The 17,399-nt window shown below is 57.7% G+C and overlaps 8 protein-coding genes across 8 annotated transcripts in view; 2 read left to right on the plus strand and 6 right to left on the minus strand.

Moving 5' to 3' along the window:
• Nucleotides 1-15: 15 nt before the first annotated feature.
• On the minus strand, nt 16-1,794 carry PHYSODRAFT_338333 (hypothetical protein; the record flags this gene model as incomplete). Its single annotated transcript, XM_009536126.1, has 1 exon — nt 16-1,794. A coding segment is annotated over one exon (1,779 nt), but the record flags the coding sequence as incomplete, so codon positions are not given.
• A 2,749-nt stretch (nt 1,795-4,543) lies between these two features.
• Nucleotides 4,544-8,626, plus strand: PHYSODRAFT_522675 (hypothetical protein; the record flags this gene model as incomplete). The annotated part of the gene is made up of 1 exon (XM_009536127.1): nt 4,544-8,626. One exon carries the CDS (start codon nt 4,544-4,546, stop codon nt 8,624-8,626), a length of 4,083 nt encoding a protein of 1,360 aa, XP_009534422.1.
• A 641-nt stretch (nt 8,627-9,267) lies between these two features.
• On the minus strand, nt 9,268-9,633 carry PHYSODRAFT_523314 (hypothetical protein; the record flags this gene model as incomplete). Its single annotated transcript, XM_009536128.1, has 1 exon — nt 9,268-9,633. One exon carries the CDS (start codon nt 9,631-9,633, stop codon nt 9,268-9,270), a length of 366 nt encoding a protein of 121 aa, XP_009534423.1.
• A 126-nt stretch (nt 9,634-9,759) lies between these two features.
• Nucleotides 9,760-11,208, minus strand: PHYSODRAFT_305050 (hypothetical protein; the record flags this gene model as incomplete). Its single annotated transcript, XM_009536129.1, has 1 exon — nt 9,760-11,208. One exon carries the CDS (start codon nt 11,206-11,208, stop codon nt 9,760-9,762), a length of 1,449 nt encoding a protein of 482 aa, XP_009534424.1.
• Nucleotides 11,209-11,585: 377 nt separating this feature from the next.
• PHYSODRAFT_338336 (hypothetical protein) lies at nt 11,586-13,013 on the minus strand (the record flags this gene model as incomplete). Its single annotated transcript, XM_009536130.1, has 3 exons — nt 11,586-12,141; nt 12,190-12,402; nt 12,484-13,013. 3 exons carry the CDS (start codon nt 13,011-13,013, stop codon nt 11,586-11,588), a joined length of 1,299 nt encoding a protein of 432 aa, XP_009534425.1.
• Nucleotides 13,014-13,116: 103 nt separating this feature from the next.
• Nucleotides 13,117-14,223, minus strand: PHYSODRAFT_318243 (hypothetical protein; the record flags this gene model as incomplete). Its single annotated transcript, XM_009536131.1, has 1 exon — nt 13,117-14,223. One exon carries the CDS (start codon nt 14,221-14,223, stop codon nt 13,117-13,119), a length of 1,107 nt encoding a protein of 368 aa, XP_009534426.1.
• A 985-nt stretch (nt 14,224-15,208) lies between these two features.
• Nucleotides 15,209-16,810, plus strand: PHYSODRAFT_523301 (hypothetical protein; the record flags this gene model as incomplete). The annotated part of the gene is made up of 2 exons (XM_009536132.1): nt 15,209-15,925; nt 16,013-16,810. The coding sequence occupies 2 exons, from the start codon at nt 15,209-15,211 to the stop codon at nt 16,808-16,810; spliced, it is 1,515 nt and encodes a 504-aa protein (XP_009534427.1).
• A 282-nt stretch (nt 16,811-17,092) lies between these two features.
• Nucleotides 17,093-17,399, minus strand: part of PHYSODRAFT_305053 (hypothetical protein) — a gene marked incomplete at both ends in the record, with an annotated part of 691 nt that continues 384 nt past the window's right edge. Inside the window, one exon of the mRNA XM_009536133.1 lies at nt 17,093-17,353. Coding sequence (XP_009534428.1) covers nt 17,093-17,353 — 261 coding nt within the window. The remainder of the gene's footprint in view (nt 17,354-17,399) is intronic.

The following is a 17,399-nucleotide window of genomic DNA, read 5'->3' on the forward strand; positions in this document are numbered from 1 at the left end:
GAAGAGGATCGAGACGCTGGAGATCGGGTTGGCCACGTTGAAATTCGGCGACGCCGACGCCAGGAAGAAGAAAAACGCCGTGAACGCGAGGTTCGTGACGCACAGCATGACGAGGAACAGCAGGAACGCCCCGATGGTGTCCACGAAGCCGCACATCCAGTAGACCACGGAGCCGAACACCACGGTCTCCAAGATAATCGGAGGTAGCTGACTGGCCGAGTTCGAGAGCACGTAGGACGACGTCCGAAAGAAGTTGGCCCCGCGCTGCTTGTAGAACACCTCGCGCGCAGCCATGATCGTCGGGATCTCCGCGGAGTGGCCCAGCGACAAGCACAGAACCGACGCGAAAATGACGCCCATGACCAGCTGCGAGTTCGTCGGGTTGAACTGGTAGAAGACGCTCGCGTACAGCAGGCCCATGATGGTGTTCATGAACAAGCGCCCCATGAGCGCTGCCGAGTCGCGCATTGTCACCCTCATCTGTCGCTTCACGAGCAACGCGGTGCTGTCCCAGAAGTTCAGGTGGAACTCGGGCTGGGTGTTCATGTGCGTCTCCTTGTCGAGGACGAGCCCGGGGTACACGGGGTCTTCGAGGTCTGCCAGCACTTGTTGGTAGATGGACGAGCGCTCGAACGCGTTGGCAAAGTCGCTTGAAGTGCACGGGATGGTGCGTCCTTGGGCTTTAACTTCGTACTGCGCCTGCTTGTCCGTGCCGAGATCCAGCAGGAAGTCGGCCACGTCGCGACGCGGAGGACACTTGAAGCCGAGACTCTCGAAGTAGCCCAGCGCCTCGGCGCGAGGACCATGGTACATGACGTGGCCCTCGTTCAGGATGACGACGTCGTCGAAGAGCTCGAAGACCTCGGGCGACGGCTGCAGCAGCGAGATGACCACCGTCTTGCGGAACTTCTTGGCGATGCTGCGCTGCGTGGTAATGATGTCGAAGGTGGCGGCGCTGTCGAGGCCCGTGCTGATCTCGTCCATCATCATGACGAACTTGTTGCCGAACTCCATCTCGCCCGTGGTCACGCGCTTGCGCTCTCCGCCGGACACGCCGCGCGTCATGGCGTCGCCCACGATGGTGTTCTGGCAGTTGTCGAGTCCGAGCTGCTGGATGACGATGTCCGGGTAGTGCTTGAACATGGCCCTGGCGGCGTCGAGCGCGGCCTTGTTCTCCTCGGGCGTGCCGTTGGTGAAGTGCTGCTCGTCCCGCTTCGACAGGCCGCCTCCGGTGCAGGCGTGCGCGAACTCGAGCGTCTCCTTGACGGTGAGCAGCGAGTAGTGCCCGTCGCGCTGCGTCACGTACGACACGAACTGGGGCAAGTGCTTCTGCATGTCGGTGGCGGGCGTGCCGTTGTAGGTCACCTGGCCCTCCATCGTGACGTTCTTGTCGTTGGGGAAGCGGCCGCTGAGCAGCTTCATGAACGAGGACTTGCCCGATCCCGGCTGGCCCAGCACGAGCGTGATAGTGCCGGGCTTAAAGACGCCGCTGACGTTCTTGAGCACCTGCTTCTTGACGACGTGTTTGCTGGAGCGCATCTCGCGGAAACCTGTCTTCATGACGTTGATCAGCGTGGGGAGCTCGACCTTGACGTCGGTCTCGTCCTTGACGATGATGTCGGCGGAGATGGAGACGTCCTTGAAGCGCACCTCCATCTGCGGGAGGCTCTTGCCGAGCGCCTTCTCCATGCGGGAGGCGACGTGGTCGTGCAGCGCCTGCGGTCCCTGCGCCATGAGCGTCTTGCCGTTGTCGTACTCGATGGTGGCGCGCATGGGCGCGTCCGAGTCCTGCATGTCTGCGAGTCTGATATCCTGTCGCGCTCGCTTGGCTTCGGAGCTGAGCTGGTGTCGCTAGTAGGACTCAAATTGCAAAGTGGTGTACAGATGTGCACCGATCGATTGGGTGGGGGATCGCTGTGAAACGAGCGCGACGTCGCAACCGGTGGAGCCTGGGTGATCGCTGGAACTTGCCCATACCAAGCATTTTGTTTACGACTGTGGCACGTGACCAATCAGAGGGCCGCTTTAGATTATGGGACGGGAATCAACGACCAACACTCCGGTCATGTTGATTCCCAGTCCGCCAGTCGCGGACATAAGGCGGCCCCAGTAGTGGTGGTGGTGGTGTGTGCCGTGTGTTGTGTGCAATGCATTGGCGCCCAAACGGGGCCATTAATAAGGCAAACAGCAGCATCGAAGTGAGCCGGATCGCTCTTCGTCGGAGGCCAGAACGGAATCACCAAAATGGCGGCGAGTACAGTATTAGGTCGTCCGAGTTCCTTGCGGGCAGTGACTGTATGTTGGAGCTCGTCTCGTGTCGCGGTGCCTCTTCTCGGGTCTGCTGGACAATAATCTTGTCCATCGTGTCAAGACAAATAAATAAACTCGCTCCTTGTGTTATGGTGCGCGGATTTCGTCGTTCTCGTTTCGCTACATGTAGTGCACGGAGTTGTCGTAGTCCTCCTGCTTGATAGAACGCAGCAACACTGCTATCGTGAGTGTGCTGCCTTGATGCACGACTCGATTTCTCTGGAGCCACAATACCGTCAAATTCGAGCCCCACCCCGGTTGGAACGAGCTATTCGCACTCTCATCCGAATGTACTGTATTATTGGGGGCAAGTGCATTTGTGAGAACGTGAGCTTGAGCAATGCAGAACTGCAAGTAACTTCAACTCAAATACTTTCGTACGACTGCGTGTGTGTTCCTCAGGCGGGACCTTCACTTCAGCGGATTTGAGATACGGTACGTTTTGGCGGATTACACAATCCGCTGTTGTGTTTTGAGAGGCACAAGAGGCACCTTTTTGGCTGTAATCCTCTCGAATTTGCCTTCTCATTGGCGCCGCCAACTTGGCGGGTTGACGAGAAGCACCTGCAAGGCTACATATTTATCGTTGCTGAGGAACCTCAGATTTCACGTGGTTGGTTGGGCACTTTGCAGTAGGTACAGGAAGTACATACATCGGGCAAACGCACGGGCAAAGCAAGCAAGACCACCACTGCTGCGACAACGAAGGGAAAGCCAGACCATTCAGTAAGTACAACGGGGAGGAGAGACCCCCGACAAATGAGGGTGGAGACACGACACAACACGCTGTGAGTATGGTGTAAGGCGACGGTGAGTACTATAGTGCGGCAATGATCCAAGTGCGCGAAGCATTTTGGCAAGAGTCCCAGGCCTTGACGTAGGTAAAGACTACCAACTGAACGTCTTATTAGATACACCCCTACGCCATATGCACGTCCATTTACTTAAATAAATGCATTCTCACGCAGAGTGCAAGTTGACGGGCGGATACCGGAGGACGTGTTCCTCGTCCTGTTAGCGAATAGATGAATCCGCATTTCATTTTGCGGATTGTTCATCGGGACAGTCGAACTAAAACACAGCCTACAACGATACAGGAAACTTTGACTACTTACTGAGGTTCCTCAGCAACGATAAATATGTAGCCTTGCAGGTGCTTCTCGTCAACCCGCCAAGTTGGCGGCGCCAATGAGAAGGCAAATTCGAGAGGATTACAGCCAAAAAGGTGCCTCTTGTGCCTCTCAAAACACAACAGCGGATTGTGTAATCCGCCAAAACGTACCGTATCTCAAATCCGCTGAAGTGAAGGTCCCGCCTGAGGAACACACACGCAGTCGTACGAAAGTATTTGAGTTGAAGTTACTTGCAGTTCTGCATTGCTCAAGCTCACGTTCTCACAAATGCACTTGCCCCCAATAATACAGTACATTCGGATGAGAGTGCGAATAGCTCGTTCCAACCGGGGTGGGGCTCGAATTTGACGGTATTGTGGCTCCAGAGAAATCGAGTCGTGCATCAAGGCAGCACACTCACGATAGCAGTGTTGCTGCGTTCTATCAAGCAGGAGGACTACGACAACTCCGTGCACTACATGTAGCGAAACGAGAACGACGAAATCCGCGCACCATAACACAAGGAGCGAGTTTATTTATTTGTCTTGACACGATGGACAAGATTATTGTCCAGCAGACCCGAGAAGAGGCACCGCGACACGAGACGAGCTCCAACATACAGTCACTGCCCGCAAGGAACTCGGACGACCTAATACTGTACTCGCCGCCATTTTGGTGATTCCGTTCTGGCCTCCGACGAAGAGCGATCCGGCTCACTTCGATGCTGCTGTTTGCCTTATTGATGGCCCCGTTTGGGCGCCAATGCATTGCACACAACACACGGCACACACCACCACCACCACTACTGGGGCCGCCTTATGTCCGCGACTGGCGGACTGGGAATCAACATGACCGGAGTGTTGGTCGTTGATTCCCGTCCCATAATCTAAAGCGGCCCTCTGATTGGTCACGTGCCACAGTCGTAAACAAAATGCTTGGTATGGGCAAGTTCCAGCGATCACCCAGGCTCCACCGGTTGCGACGTCGCGCTCGTTTCACAGCGATCCCCCACCCAATCGATCGGTGCACATCTGTACACCACTTTGCAATTTGAGTCCTACTAGCGACACCAGCTCAGCTCCGAAGCCAAGCGAGCGCGACAGGATATCAGACTCGCAGACATGCAGGACTCGGACGCGCCCATGCGCGCCACCATCGAGTACGACAACGGCAAGACGCTCATGGCGCAGGGACCGCAGGCGCTGCACGACCACGTCGCCTCCCGCATGGAGAAGGCGCTCGGCAAGAGCCTCCCGCAGATGGAGGTGCGCTTCAAGGACGTCTCCATCTCCGCCGACATCATCGTCAAGGACGAGACCGACGTCAAGGTCGAGCTCCCCACGCTGATCAACGTCATGAAGACAGGTTTCCGCGAGATGCGCTCCAGCAAACACGTCGTCAAGAAGCAGGTGCTCAAGAACGTCAGCGGCGTCTTTAAGCCCGGCACTATCACGCTCGTGCTGGGCCAGCCGGGATCGGGCAAGTCCTCGTTCATGAAGCTGCTCAGCAGCCGCTTCCCCAACGACAAGAACGTCACGATGGAGGGCCAGGTGACCTACAACGGCACGCCCGCCACCGACATGCAGAAGCACTTGCCCCAGTTCGTGTCGTACGTGACGCAGCGCGACCGGCACTACTCGCTGCTCACCGTCAAGGAGACGCTCGAGTTCGCGCACGCCTGCACCGGAGGCGGCCTGTCGAAGCGGGACGAGCAGCACTTCACCAACGGCACGCCCGAGGAGAACAAGGCCGCGCTCGACGCCGCCAGGGCCATGTTCAAGCACTACCCGGACATCGTCATCCAGCAGCTCGGACTCGACAACTGCCAGAACACCATCGTGGGCGACGCCATGACGCGCGGCGTGTCCGGCGGAGAGCGCAAGCGCGTGACCACGGGCGAGATGGAGTTCGGCAACAAGTTCGTCATGATGATGGACGAGATCAGCACGGGCCTCGACAGCGCCGCCACCTTCGACATCATTACCACGCAGCGCAGCATCGCCAAGAAGTTCCGCAAGACGGTGGTCATCTCGCTGCTGCAGCCGTCGCCCGAGGTCTTCGAGCTCTTCGACGACGTCGTCATCCTGAACGAGGGCCACGTCATGTACCATGGTCCTCGCGCCGAGGCGCTGGGCTACTTCGAGAGTCTCGGCTTCAAGTGTCCTCCGCGTCGCGACGTGGCCGACTTCCTGCTGGATCTCGGCACGGACAAGCAGGCGCAGTACGAAGTTAAAGCCCAAGGACGCACCATCCCGTGCACTTCAAGCGACTTTGCCAACGCGTTCGAGCGCTCGTCCATCTACCAACAAGTGCTGGCAGACCTCGAAGACCCCGTGTACCCCGGGCTCGTCCTCGACAAGGAGACGCACATGGACACCCAGCCCGAGTTCCACCTGAACTTCTGGGACAGCACCGCGTTGCTCGTGAAGCGACAGATGAGGGTGACAATGCGCGACTCGGCAGCGCTCATGGGGCGCTTGTTCATGAACACCATCATGGGCCTGCTGTACGCGAGCGTCTTCTACCAGTTCAACCCGACGAACTCGCAGCTGGTCATGGGCGTCATTTTCGCGTCGGTTCTGTGCTTGTCGCTGGGCCACTCCGCGGAGATCCCGACGATCATGGCTGCGCGCGAGGTGTTCTACAAGCAGCGCGGGGCCAACTTCTTTCGGACGTCGTCCTACGTGCTCTCGAACTCGGCCAGTCAGCTACCTCCGATTATCTTGGAGACCGTGGTGTTCGGCTCCGTGGTCTACTGGATGTGCGGCTTCGTGGACACCATCGGGGCGTTCCTGCTGTTCCTCGTCATGCTGTGCGTCACGAACCTCGCGTTCACGGCGTTTTTCTTCTTCCTGGCGTCGGCGTCGCCGAATTTCAACGTGGCCAACCCGATCTCCAGCGTCTCGATCCTCTTCTTCATCTTGTTCGGGGGCTTCGTGATCACCAAGGACCAGATTCCGGACTACCTGATTTGGTTGTACTGGCTGAACCCGGTCGCTTGGGGCGTGCGCGCTCTGGCTGTGAACCAGTACAGCGACTCGAGCTTCGACACGTGCGTCTACGGCGACGTCGACTTCTGCGAGAGCTTCAACCAGACGGTCGGAGACTATTCGCTCACCATGTTCGAGGTGCCGACCGAGAAGTTCTGGCTCTGGTACGGCATCGTGTTCATGGCTGCCGCGTACGTCTTCTTCATGTTCCTCTCGTACATCGCGCTGGAGTTCCACCGCTACGAGAGCCCCGAAAACGTGACGCTGGACTCGGAGAACAAGGGCGATGCGTCCGATAGCTACGGCTTGATGGCCACCCCTCGTGGCTCGTCGACCGAGCCCGAGGCTGTACTGAACGTTGCCGCCGACAGCGAGAAGCACTTCATCCCGGTCACCGTCGCCTTCAAGGACCTGTGGTACTCCGTGCCGGACCCGGCCAACCCCAAGGACACCATCGACCTGCTCAAGGGCATCAGCGGATACGCGCTGCCCGGCACCATCACGGCGCTCATGGGGTCCTCGGGCGCAGGCAAGACCACGCTCATGGACGTCATCGCCGGCCGCAAGACGGGAGGCAAGATCCGCGGCCAGATCCTGCTCAACGGCCACCCGGCCACCGACCTGGCCATCCGCCGGTCCACGGGCTACTGCGAGCAGATGGACATCCACTCGGAGTCGTCGACGATCCGCGAGGCGCTCACGTTCAGCGCGTTCCTGCGCCAGGGCGCCGACGTGCCCGACAGCTACAAGTACGACTCGGTGAACGAGTGCCTGGACCTGCTGGACCTGCACCCGATCGCCGACCAGATCATCCGCGGCAGCTCCGTGGAGCAGATGAAGCGCCTGACCATCGGCGTGGAGCTGGCGGCGCAGCCCAGCGTGCTGTTCCTGGACGAGCCCACGAGCGGCCTGGACGCGCGCAGTGCCAAGCTCATCATGGACGGCGTGCGCAAGGTGGCCAACACGGGCCGCACCGTCGTGTGCACGATCCACCAGCCGTCCTCGGAGGTGTTCAGCGTGTTCGACAGCCTGCTGCTGCTCAAACGCGGCGGCGAGACGGTGTTCGCCGGCGAGCTGGGCAAGAACGCGAGCGAGATGATCGCGTACTTCGAGTCCATCGACGGCGTGGCCAAGCTCGAGGACAACTACAACCCGGCGACGTGGATGCTGGAGGTGATCGGCGCCGGCGTGGGCAACAGCAACGGCGACAAGACGGACTTCGTCCAGATCTTCCAGCAGAGCAAGCACTTCCAGTTCCTGCAGTCAAACTTGGACCGCGAGGGTGTGTCTCGGCCGTCGCCGTCGCTTCCAGCACTGGAGTACAGCGACAAGCGTGCCGCGACGGAGCTGACCCAGATGAAGTTCTTGATGCAGCGCTTCTTCAACATGTACTGGCGTACGGCGTCGTTCAACCTGACGCGCTTCTTCGTGTCGTTGGTGCTGGGGCTTCTCTTCGGCATCACGTACGTCGGCGCCGAGTACTCGTCGTACTCGGGCATCAACTCGGGCATGGGCATGCTGTACTTGGCTGTCGGGTTCCTCGGCATCGGCTCGTTCAACAGCGCTCTCCCCATCGCGTCGCAGGAGCGAGCCGTGTTCTACCGCGAGCGCGCTGGGCAGAGCTACAATGCGCTCTGGTACTTCGTGGGCTCGAGCGTGGCCGAGATCCCGTACACCTTCGGCGCGACGCTGCTGTTCATGGCGATCTTCTACCCCATGGTGGGCTTCACGGGCTTCGGGTCGTTCCTCACGGTCTGGCTGACCGTGTCGCTGCACGTGCTGCTGCAGGCGTACATCGGCGAGTTCCTGGTCTTCCTGCTGCCGAACGTCGAGGTGGCGCAGATCCTGGGCATGCTCATGTCGCTCATCTTCCTGCTCTTCATGGGCTTCAGTCCTCCGGCCGGAGACCTGCCGACGGGCTACAAGTGGCTGTACCACATCACGCCGCAGAAGTACACGCTCGCGGCCATGTCGACCGTCGTGTTCGGCGACTGCCCCAGCGGCGGCGACGGCAGCGACGTCGGCTGCAAGCACATGACGAACGTGCCGCCCTCGCTGCCGGCGAACCTGACGGTGAAGGAGTACCTGGAGGACGTGTTCCTGATGAAGCACAGCGAGGTCTGGCAGAACTGCGCCATCGTGCTGGCCTTCGTGGCCTTCTTCCGCGTGCTGACGCTCCTGGCCATGCGCTTCGTGAACCACCAGAAGCGGTAAGTGTCCGCGGCCGCTGGACAGCAAGTAGACACCGTACTTACACAAAACTTGAAATATATCCTACACTACATTCCGTCTTTATCTCTTAGCGCTGGAACACGCATACTCGGTCACCAAATTCTCTTAGCTGGAAGATTTTTTTATCTAGAGTGAACTCGTCGTAGTACTCACCTGGCTGCATCTCCTCCGTGGAGAAGCTGTCTCAGCAACAACACTGGCAGAATCATCGGTGACATTACTGAGAGCAGCTACAGCAGCGTTGGCGGCTGCACCGGCAGCAGGGCAGCATCGGCCGTCTTCTGTCGGCAGTCAGTTTGCAGTTCTGTCCTGGGCTCAAGTTGTGTCGTGCGAAGCAACCCCCTGTCAAAGATGTTTGTCCGATCATTTCAATTTATCCTCTGGGTCTTTTTGGCTGAAGCACCAAATCACCCCGGGTTTTAAATCTTTCCGAGCCAGTCTCTATTTGAAGACTGGCGAGCTGAGAACTTAACCCGGAGTGCTGCCGCTCGGAGCTGATCGCAGCAGCAGCGCTTCCGCCGCCGAAGCCGTGATGTGATGTGATGACGAGCGCGTTCATGTGCAAGAGCAATGGCGTTTTATTCAGGGATATGTATGTACACAGAGCAGAGCTGAGGTCTCGGCTACTTCTTCTGGTGGTTGACGAAGCGCAGGGCGACCAGCGCGAGCAGGCGCGTGACCACGATGAAGCCCAAGACGAAGGCGAAGTTCTTCCAGATCTCGCTGTGCTTCATGAGGAAGACGTCCTCCAGGTAGTCCTTGACCGTCAGGTTCTCGGGCAGCGAGGGCGGCACCCCCGTCATGACCTGGCACCCGATCTCGGACCCGTCGCCGTCGCTCGGGCAGTCGCCGAACGCGATGGCCGAGACCAGCGCCAGCGAGTACTTCTGCGGCGACACGTGGTAGAGCCACTTGTAGCCCTGGGGGATGGAGCTGCCCGGCGGCTTAACGGCTGTGATTGCAGATTTATAGCTTACATTGTGACTCATTCACTATCTGACACTGACCGAAATGGTCCCATCCACTGCCTTCGAGTCGCCTGAGTCGGTCACATTCGAGCATTCATCGTTGCCTTCAGATTTTGCACCAGGCTCCAACTCGGCTTCAGATGATACTCAGCCACTTGAGTCTGAGCCATCCTCTTGGCTTACTGATTGATATCCGAAGCGGGGTACGATGCCTACCGAGACCACCGTCAACAAGCTGCCGAAGATCCAACAAAGTGCAGGCACTGACAGGATCCACACGTTGAACATGTGCGGATACAGGTAGCTTCCCCCGACTATAGCCAAGCGGCTCACTCCGACAGCGTAGCCTACGCCGCGTCCTCGACGGGCTGTCTTGTAGTGCCTCGGAGTGTACGCGAAAACGCAGCTCCAGCACCCACTCAGCAGCGCGGTTGCCAAGAAGGAGCCAGTGATGACTAGTCCACGTGACCACGACACGTAGCTTAGCAATACGGAGACACTCGCAGCAAGTACTGCAAAGCCGGCAAGCGCGTGTCGAGGTTCACGCGAGCCCAGCACAAACGCGGCTGCAAGCGAGCCGAGTATTTGGGCGACGCTCAGCACAGCCACCGTGATCCAGCTTCCAAACAAGTTGTAGCCGTTGAGACTGATGAGCGTCGGTACGTAGATCCCCAGCGCGGACGCCGACAACGTGACTGCAATCCACAACACCCAGAGCACAGCGGTGGGGAGCACCCGCTTGATCAACGAAGACGGCTTCGCAGCAGCAGCAGAAGAAGAAGACGGAGACTCGAGAATGGACGTGAAATCCAGCACTTCCTTTTGAACTTCATCGCTTGGAGGCTGGACGTGGTGACAGCGCTCGATCTTGTCGATAATTCCGTGGGCTTCCTCCGTTCGACCGACACTGGCGAGCCATCGCGGGGATTCCGGGACTGTGAAGCGCAACACAACGGTGTAAACGACGATTCCGCACACAACAAGGTAGGTTGTGCGCCATCCAAGCCAAGGAGCGACAGCGTAGGCCAGGGCCACACCAACCAAGCCTCCAGCACCCGTGAAGGCGTCAAGAAGTGACAATACGCGGTTTTGCATGGAACGAGGAGAGAGTTCTTGAACCAGAACAAGCGTCGACGAGAGCTGCCCACCCAGGCCAATGCCAACAATCACTCGGCCGATGATCAGCATATATTGCACGTTGGCCCGCGCCAGGACAGCGAGGCCTCCCAGCGAGAACACCATCGCGATCAGCAACGCCGTTCGCCGCCCAAATCTGTCCGCAACGTGGCCGAAAATGGGTCCTCCGGCCATGGCCCCCATGAAGATGCTGGCTCCGAAGATTTCGAGCACGGGTGTCCCCATGCCGAGGTCGTTGGCGACAAGCACCCGCGTGAATACGAGCAGCACCAGCTCGGCCGCTAGGACGGCCCAGCTCACGCCCGTGAGCACTAGCAGTTGCACGTAAAACCTTGAAAGCCGAGGCGCGAGAGCGTCCAGACGAGCGTCAACACTCAGAGTCGAGTGCGGAGGCTTGCGGGGTGAAGCATTAATTGGGTCTTGAAGCGTGTTTGGGGACTCGACAGCTTGGTACCGCATGATGCTGCAGTACTGTAGTTGTTGACCTCTCGAGCTCAATTGAGAACTGGGATGCAGTTGGGCAACGGTTTTTGATACTTTGGATGGACTGTCAAGACTGTCCACTGGACACGCTATGATGTGTGGTACTGGACAGGGTAATCCCGACCTTCATCAACACGGTGTGACACATTTCGCATCCTAGCGGCACCGCAAATCTGGACATGGTCCCCGTAATACATGGGCAGTGTGTATTACGGGGGGGGGCTTGCAGCTTTGGGTTTGGGCGCTGGGATGGTCAGCTCGCGTGAAGGAAAACTACAGTGTATGATGTGGAAATGTATAATGTTGTGTCGATGCGTGCAAACAAACGTGAGGCAGGATGGCTGTCAACGGGCCTATTCTTCCTTCTTATTATGACTGCGAACCAGTAGCACTGAGCTTTCACTGTCATCTAGCTTGACCTTGCTCCCAGTAGTTCTGTCGTCGCGCAGTACAGCGCCTTCTTTAAATTGCAGCATACCGTTCCAAAATGGTAGGACAGCCCAAAGCACAATCGCCACAAGCAGCGCGGCGAACATCCACGCTATTGCAGGCACTGATACCCTCCAAATGTTAAACATGCGCGGGTACAGCCAAGCACCGATGACGGCGCTCAAACGACTGAAGCCGAACGCATAGCCCACGCCTCGGCCGCGAGCCTCCGTCGAGAAGTTGCTAGGTGCGTATACGAGCGCGCAGCTCCAGCCAGCAGCGAGTAAAGCTGATACCATGCACACCCCGATGATGACAACAGGGCCGTTCCAAGGAGAATGGCTCAGGACCACCGCTATCAAAGACGCGGAAGCGGCACAGCGAGCCAAAAGTTTCTTCGGATCAACCTCCTCCAGCATCATTGAGGCTAGCACCGAGCCAGCAATTTGTGCGAGACCAAGCAAGACCATCGTGGTCCATCTGGAGAACATATTGAACCCCCAGAGACTGATGAGCACCGGGACTTACATGCCTAGCGCGCGTCCTGACAACTCCATCGCGGCCCACACCATCCACACTCTCGTAGCTCTGTCACGCATTGGTGGCTTCACTACCTCCACGGAACTCTCCAAATCTTCTGTCGAAACATCGCGCAGCATGGCATGATCATCGATCATTCGAGTTCCGTGAGCGCGCTCCAACCTCTCAACTCCTTGCATCGCTTCAGTCACTCGACCCGAACTCGCTAGCCATCGTGGGGATTCCGGAAGAAGACAGCACAAAACTCCGACGACGAAACTACTGCAACTTAGAACAACATACGCGGTGCGCCAGCCGAACCGTGGCTCCAAACTCAAGGCAAGAGCTACGCCCACGACCCCGCCAACGCCTGTGAACGCGTGCAGCAACGCTACCATGCGACCTCGCATTGATTTCGAGGTCAATTCGTGCACTAGCACCGTAGCAACAGGCAGTTCTCCTCCAAATCCGATTCCAGCCAGGATCCGAGCAATGATGAGCTCATAGTCCTTCCTCGCCATCACTGACAGTACCAACCCGAGTAGTGACAGAGTTTTCGCGAGTAATAGCGCCCAGCGTCGACCTTTAGCGCCAGCAATGTGTCCAAACTGCGGCGCGCCGACAACCGCCCCAATGAATAGGCCGTCACCCAGAGCTTCCACCGCGAACGTTGTCATACGAACGCTTCTCGATATTTTCCTCCGCGCGAAGGTGAAGAGCACACATTCGGCTGCATTGAGCGACCAGCTGAAGCCTGTGAGGAGCAGGAGACGGATGATGAACCAGGAAGGGTAGGCCTCTAGAGAGTCGAGACGGCGGCGGACGGTGTTCATGACGACGAGAAGACGTGTGTGGGTTTCATTTTGAAGACCGCTCCATAATAGCTCTTCGCTACGAAAAACTACTCGATTGATAATTATCTTGCACGCAACAGAGCTACAGTTCTGAATACAGGACCTCCTCGCTACGTTTGACGCCGATGTCATCAAAGTACCGCTTCCAACTGCGAATCTCGTGTCGCTCATCGCTATCCACCGTCCACTCGATGACGCGAGCTCGCCGAGAGAAGTCGGACGCTCCGTACGCGCGTCCAAAGCCGGTGCCGCCTCCGTAGCAGAGCTGCACGCCGTCCACGAGACAGCAGTACTCGTTGATATGGTCGTGTCCCACGAACGCCGCCTTGACCTCGTTCATCTCCGTCAAAGTCGAGAGGAGGCGCAGATTCATGCCTTGGTCGTGCACCCACTCGTTCTTCTCTCCGTTACAGCCGTCGTCCGAGTACGCGAACTCCACCAGGGGGATGTGGAAGAACATGACTGCAGGCAGCACCGAGTCCGACGTGCTGTGTCGCTCCGCGCGTCCGGTCTCCGATAGCTGTCGGTAGTAGTCGATCTGGCTCTGCTTGATCCAGTCGTACTGGGAAAACACGTACGGGTACTTGTCCGTCAACGCGTCGGCACCCGAGTCCAGGAAGTACATCCGGAAGACGCTGTCCCCAGTGTCCCCCCACGCCCCGTCAAGCGGCGCCGTCACGTTGAGCATGTAGTTGCCGACACCGTCCACTGTCTCGGGACCGCTCACAGTGTACGAGTGGTTCTTCTCCGAGACCATCTCGACGATCTTCTCCCTCGGGAACTCGCCCTCCTGGTCATGGTTGCCGAACACCATCCCGTACGGGATACCGCGCTCCTCGGCGGCTTTGGTCACGGCGTCGATAGCCCGTTGCTGCGAGCTGGGGCCGTACACCTGCACGTTGTCGCCCGTGAACGCAATGAAGTCGGGCTCCTCCACGTCCAGCAACTGCTCCACGAATTGGTACGTGAGCGCCTCGGAGCAGTTCTCGCTCGACATGCCCGTCGGTACGCTAGTGCCGCAGCCAACGGTCGGGATGCCGGATATGTGCAAGTCTGTCAATTGGAGGATCTTGAACACGAGCGAGGAGCCGTCCGAGCTATTGCGAGCCACGATCGGAGCGCGCTGGGCTGCGACCGACGCGGAGAGCGCGGCGATAGTTGATAGCGTTGCGAGTGAAGAAAACCTCATGATGGATCAAGCAGCGTGCAACTTTGGGAATGACCTTTGACCTTTTGAGTGAATCTGCCGTGAGGGACTGAGGTGAGGGACAGGGACGGGCAGCATACAGTCGGTTGCAACAACTGTACCGCCTGGACTCGAGTGGAATTCGAGGATGGTGTTGGACACGAACGAGTTTCCGTCTGCTGTGTGGAGCAGCTTCACGCTTCACTGAAGCTCGAGGGCACTACAGTGTCCCATAGCGAGATTACTTGGTATTTCGACCTGCATAATACAATGTAATGGGAAAATACGATGGAGCAATGTTGAGTACAGCTAACGCTTCGCGACCGACGTTATCGTAGGACACAAAAGCTATGCTCAGTACCGCATAATCGAAAAGCTTACGGGGTATCTGTGTGTGAGTTGGACCTGAGTACTTACATCTACCAGGAGCTTTCCGGAAGCTGCTTCAATGGAGATGGCTTGCTTGGCGAGCTAACCTTCACCGTCGTTTTAATCGACAGCTAGGATTAACTCCGACGCTCTTGGGATCGGTATGTTTATTAATACTTGCCGATTGTGCTCGCTGGGTCTACCAAATCCGTACCATGTAGCAGCTCGATTCAGGCGAGACACGCCGAAATTCGTCGATCCTTCATCTGTACATGTACATCTAGGACAATTGCATCGCATGAGCAAGTACTGTTACAATTCCTCCGGGTAATCGAGCAGCATTACCGCACGCGCGTGTTCAGTTGAAGCACAAGGAACTCATCACTGCGGCTGTGGCCGGCGGCGATCTGATTTGCATCCCAAGATTCGCTTGGAGTTCTCTACCGTGTCAGTCGATCAAAATCCTGCAAGCTACCGCTTCATTTTGAGCAACAGAGCTCAACACACATCCGATAGAAAGTGAAGAACTGTCCAACGGACCGAGAAGAGACGTTGCGACTACCCCAACACGCACGCTCCACCGAATCAACTGCCATTGCTACTTTGGATCCTCTCCGCAATGACAACGAGCCCTGCAGTCGAGACGCCTCGAGTTCCTCCTACTCCGAATGTATTTCGTGTGTTTCCAACGGCATCGGAGACTGTCAATCAACGGCTGGATGCCTTGGATGCTCGTCTCTCATGGTTCTACGTTCGGCTACTGCTGCTAACGGGTGTCAGCTGGGCTGTTCACGCTGCGGAGCTCGTGCTCTTCGCCTTCACGCGACGGCTGGTGGTCCACCATGTCGGCATGGGGACCTACGCGCTGGAAGCTCTCGGAGTCGGTGTGTTCCTTGGAGCGGCAGTCGGCGGACCGCTGTTTGGCCTCCTGGCCGACGCTCGAGGCCGACGTTCGGCTCTGTTGTTCGCCATGACGCTATCGCTGCTGGGTCTGGCGCTGTCTGCTGTAGCGAAGAAGGACTACCACGTGATCATTGCAAGAATCGTTGCGGGGGTCGGATTGGGCGGAGAACTACCAGCAGCGACTGTGCTGGTGCAGGAGCTCTCCCCAAGACCCATGCGAGGCCGCATGGTGGCGCTGCTTGAAGCCTTTACAGGCGTTGGAGGTGTTGTGGGCGTGGCCCTGGCCTTTGGATTGGCACCGCAGCTCGGATGGAGAGTCACGTACTTGGCCATCTGCGGCTGTGTCTTGTACACTGGAGTGTTGCGCTTCGGTATCCCGGAATCTCCGCGGTGGTTAGCGAGTGTTGGACGACTGGATGAAGCTATTCTGGTTGTGGCGAAGATTGAGCGAGCACATGGAGCGCGGCCGCGCTACGACAACCTCAAAGTGCAGGAAGCCCCGACACCGGTAGCGGTTGAGTCCGTACCTTCAGCTGCGGGAGTGAAAGCTTCAGCATTCGACAGACCTGTGCACACGCTGGTGCTTTGGACACTGTGGACGGTGCTAGCTGCTTCCTCGTATGCGCTGGGGGTGTACGTCCCTACGCTTATCAGCATGTCAGGGTTCAATATGTACGCAAGCTGGAGCACCATTGCGCTGCTGCACGGATCCCAAGTTGTCAGCTGTGTTATCGCTTCGTGGATGCTGGAAACCCGCGGACGCAAGCAATCGCTCGCTTGTTGTGCGACGCTGACGTCGGTAGTGTCAGTTCTGCTGAGCTACGCACCTTGGTACGAGTTCGTGGTGATTGTGGGGACTTGCTCCGTTTCGGCACTGCTGGCGGGGACGTGGAGCTGCGTGCTCGCCTACACCCCCGAGAACTACCCGACCGCTGTGCGTGCTCGTGGCGTGTCGTACGCGTTTGGCTTCAGTCGCCTCGGAGCTGCTGGAGGAGCTTTGCTCTACCCTCACATGTTCGACGTGTGGCTCATGTCGGTGTCGGCTATCACTTGGGTGTTCGCGGGGCTGCTGGCTGCTACAGTGCTGGGTATTGTGGTGCCGTTCGGCTCCAACCCGTCGAGTGTTGGATATAGCAACGAGTACAGAGTTACGAAGGCGGACGACTCGGATATCGATCTCGAATCGGGCGACAGTCACGAAGACGAGAAAGAAGAAGATGAAGAGGAGGAAGAGGGAGCGTTCTTCATGACTGGCGAATGCAAGAACAAGGACGAAAACCTCAAATTGAAAGGCTTATGGGTAAGCCTTTCAATTTGAGGTTTTCGTCCTTGGGTAAGCTTACCCAGTCACGAACCGGAACAAGAAGTCTCGCCGAACAGTGGACACCGTGACTATTAATAATTGGCATGAAGGAGACGATTTACGTAATTTATGAGGATTGTTGTGAAGGAGACTTACGTAATTTATTTTTATTTCTTCCTGGTTTTGTCGTTTGTACCATTAAAGCGGTACACTATGGCATCGCAAAGTCCCAAAAATCATATCCGGACATCTTATCTTATCTTCGCCACCATGAACAGCGTCCGCCGCCGTCTCGACTCACTCGAGGCCCGGTCCTCCTGGTTCTTCGTTCGACTGTTGCTCCTCACAAGCTTCAGCTGGGCCCTCAATGCGGCCGAGTTCGTGCTCTACACGTGCACGCGGCGAAGTATGGTCGTCAGCATCTCGAAGAGCTCCTTTAAAAGTATCCGGCTGGCCATCCACGTCTTGAGACCCTTTGGCGGCGGCCTGTTCTTGGGGGCCGTCCTTGGCGCGCCGCTGTTTGGACGCATCGCTGACGTTAAGGGGAGACGCTGGGCCCTGCTATTGGCCAAGAGTGTGTCGCTATTCGGGTTGACACTGTCGA

This window comes from Phytophthora sojae (genome assembly GCF_000149755.1).
Source record: "Phytophthora sojae unplaced genomic scaffold PHYSOscaffold_9, whole genome shotgun sequence".
In the NCBI taxonomy this organism is placed as follows: domain Eukaryota; phylum Oomycota; class Peronosporomycetes; order Peronosporales; family Peronosporaceae; genus Phytophthora; species Phytophthora sojae.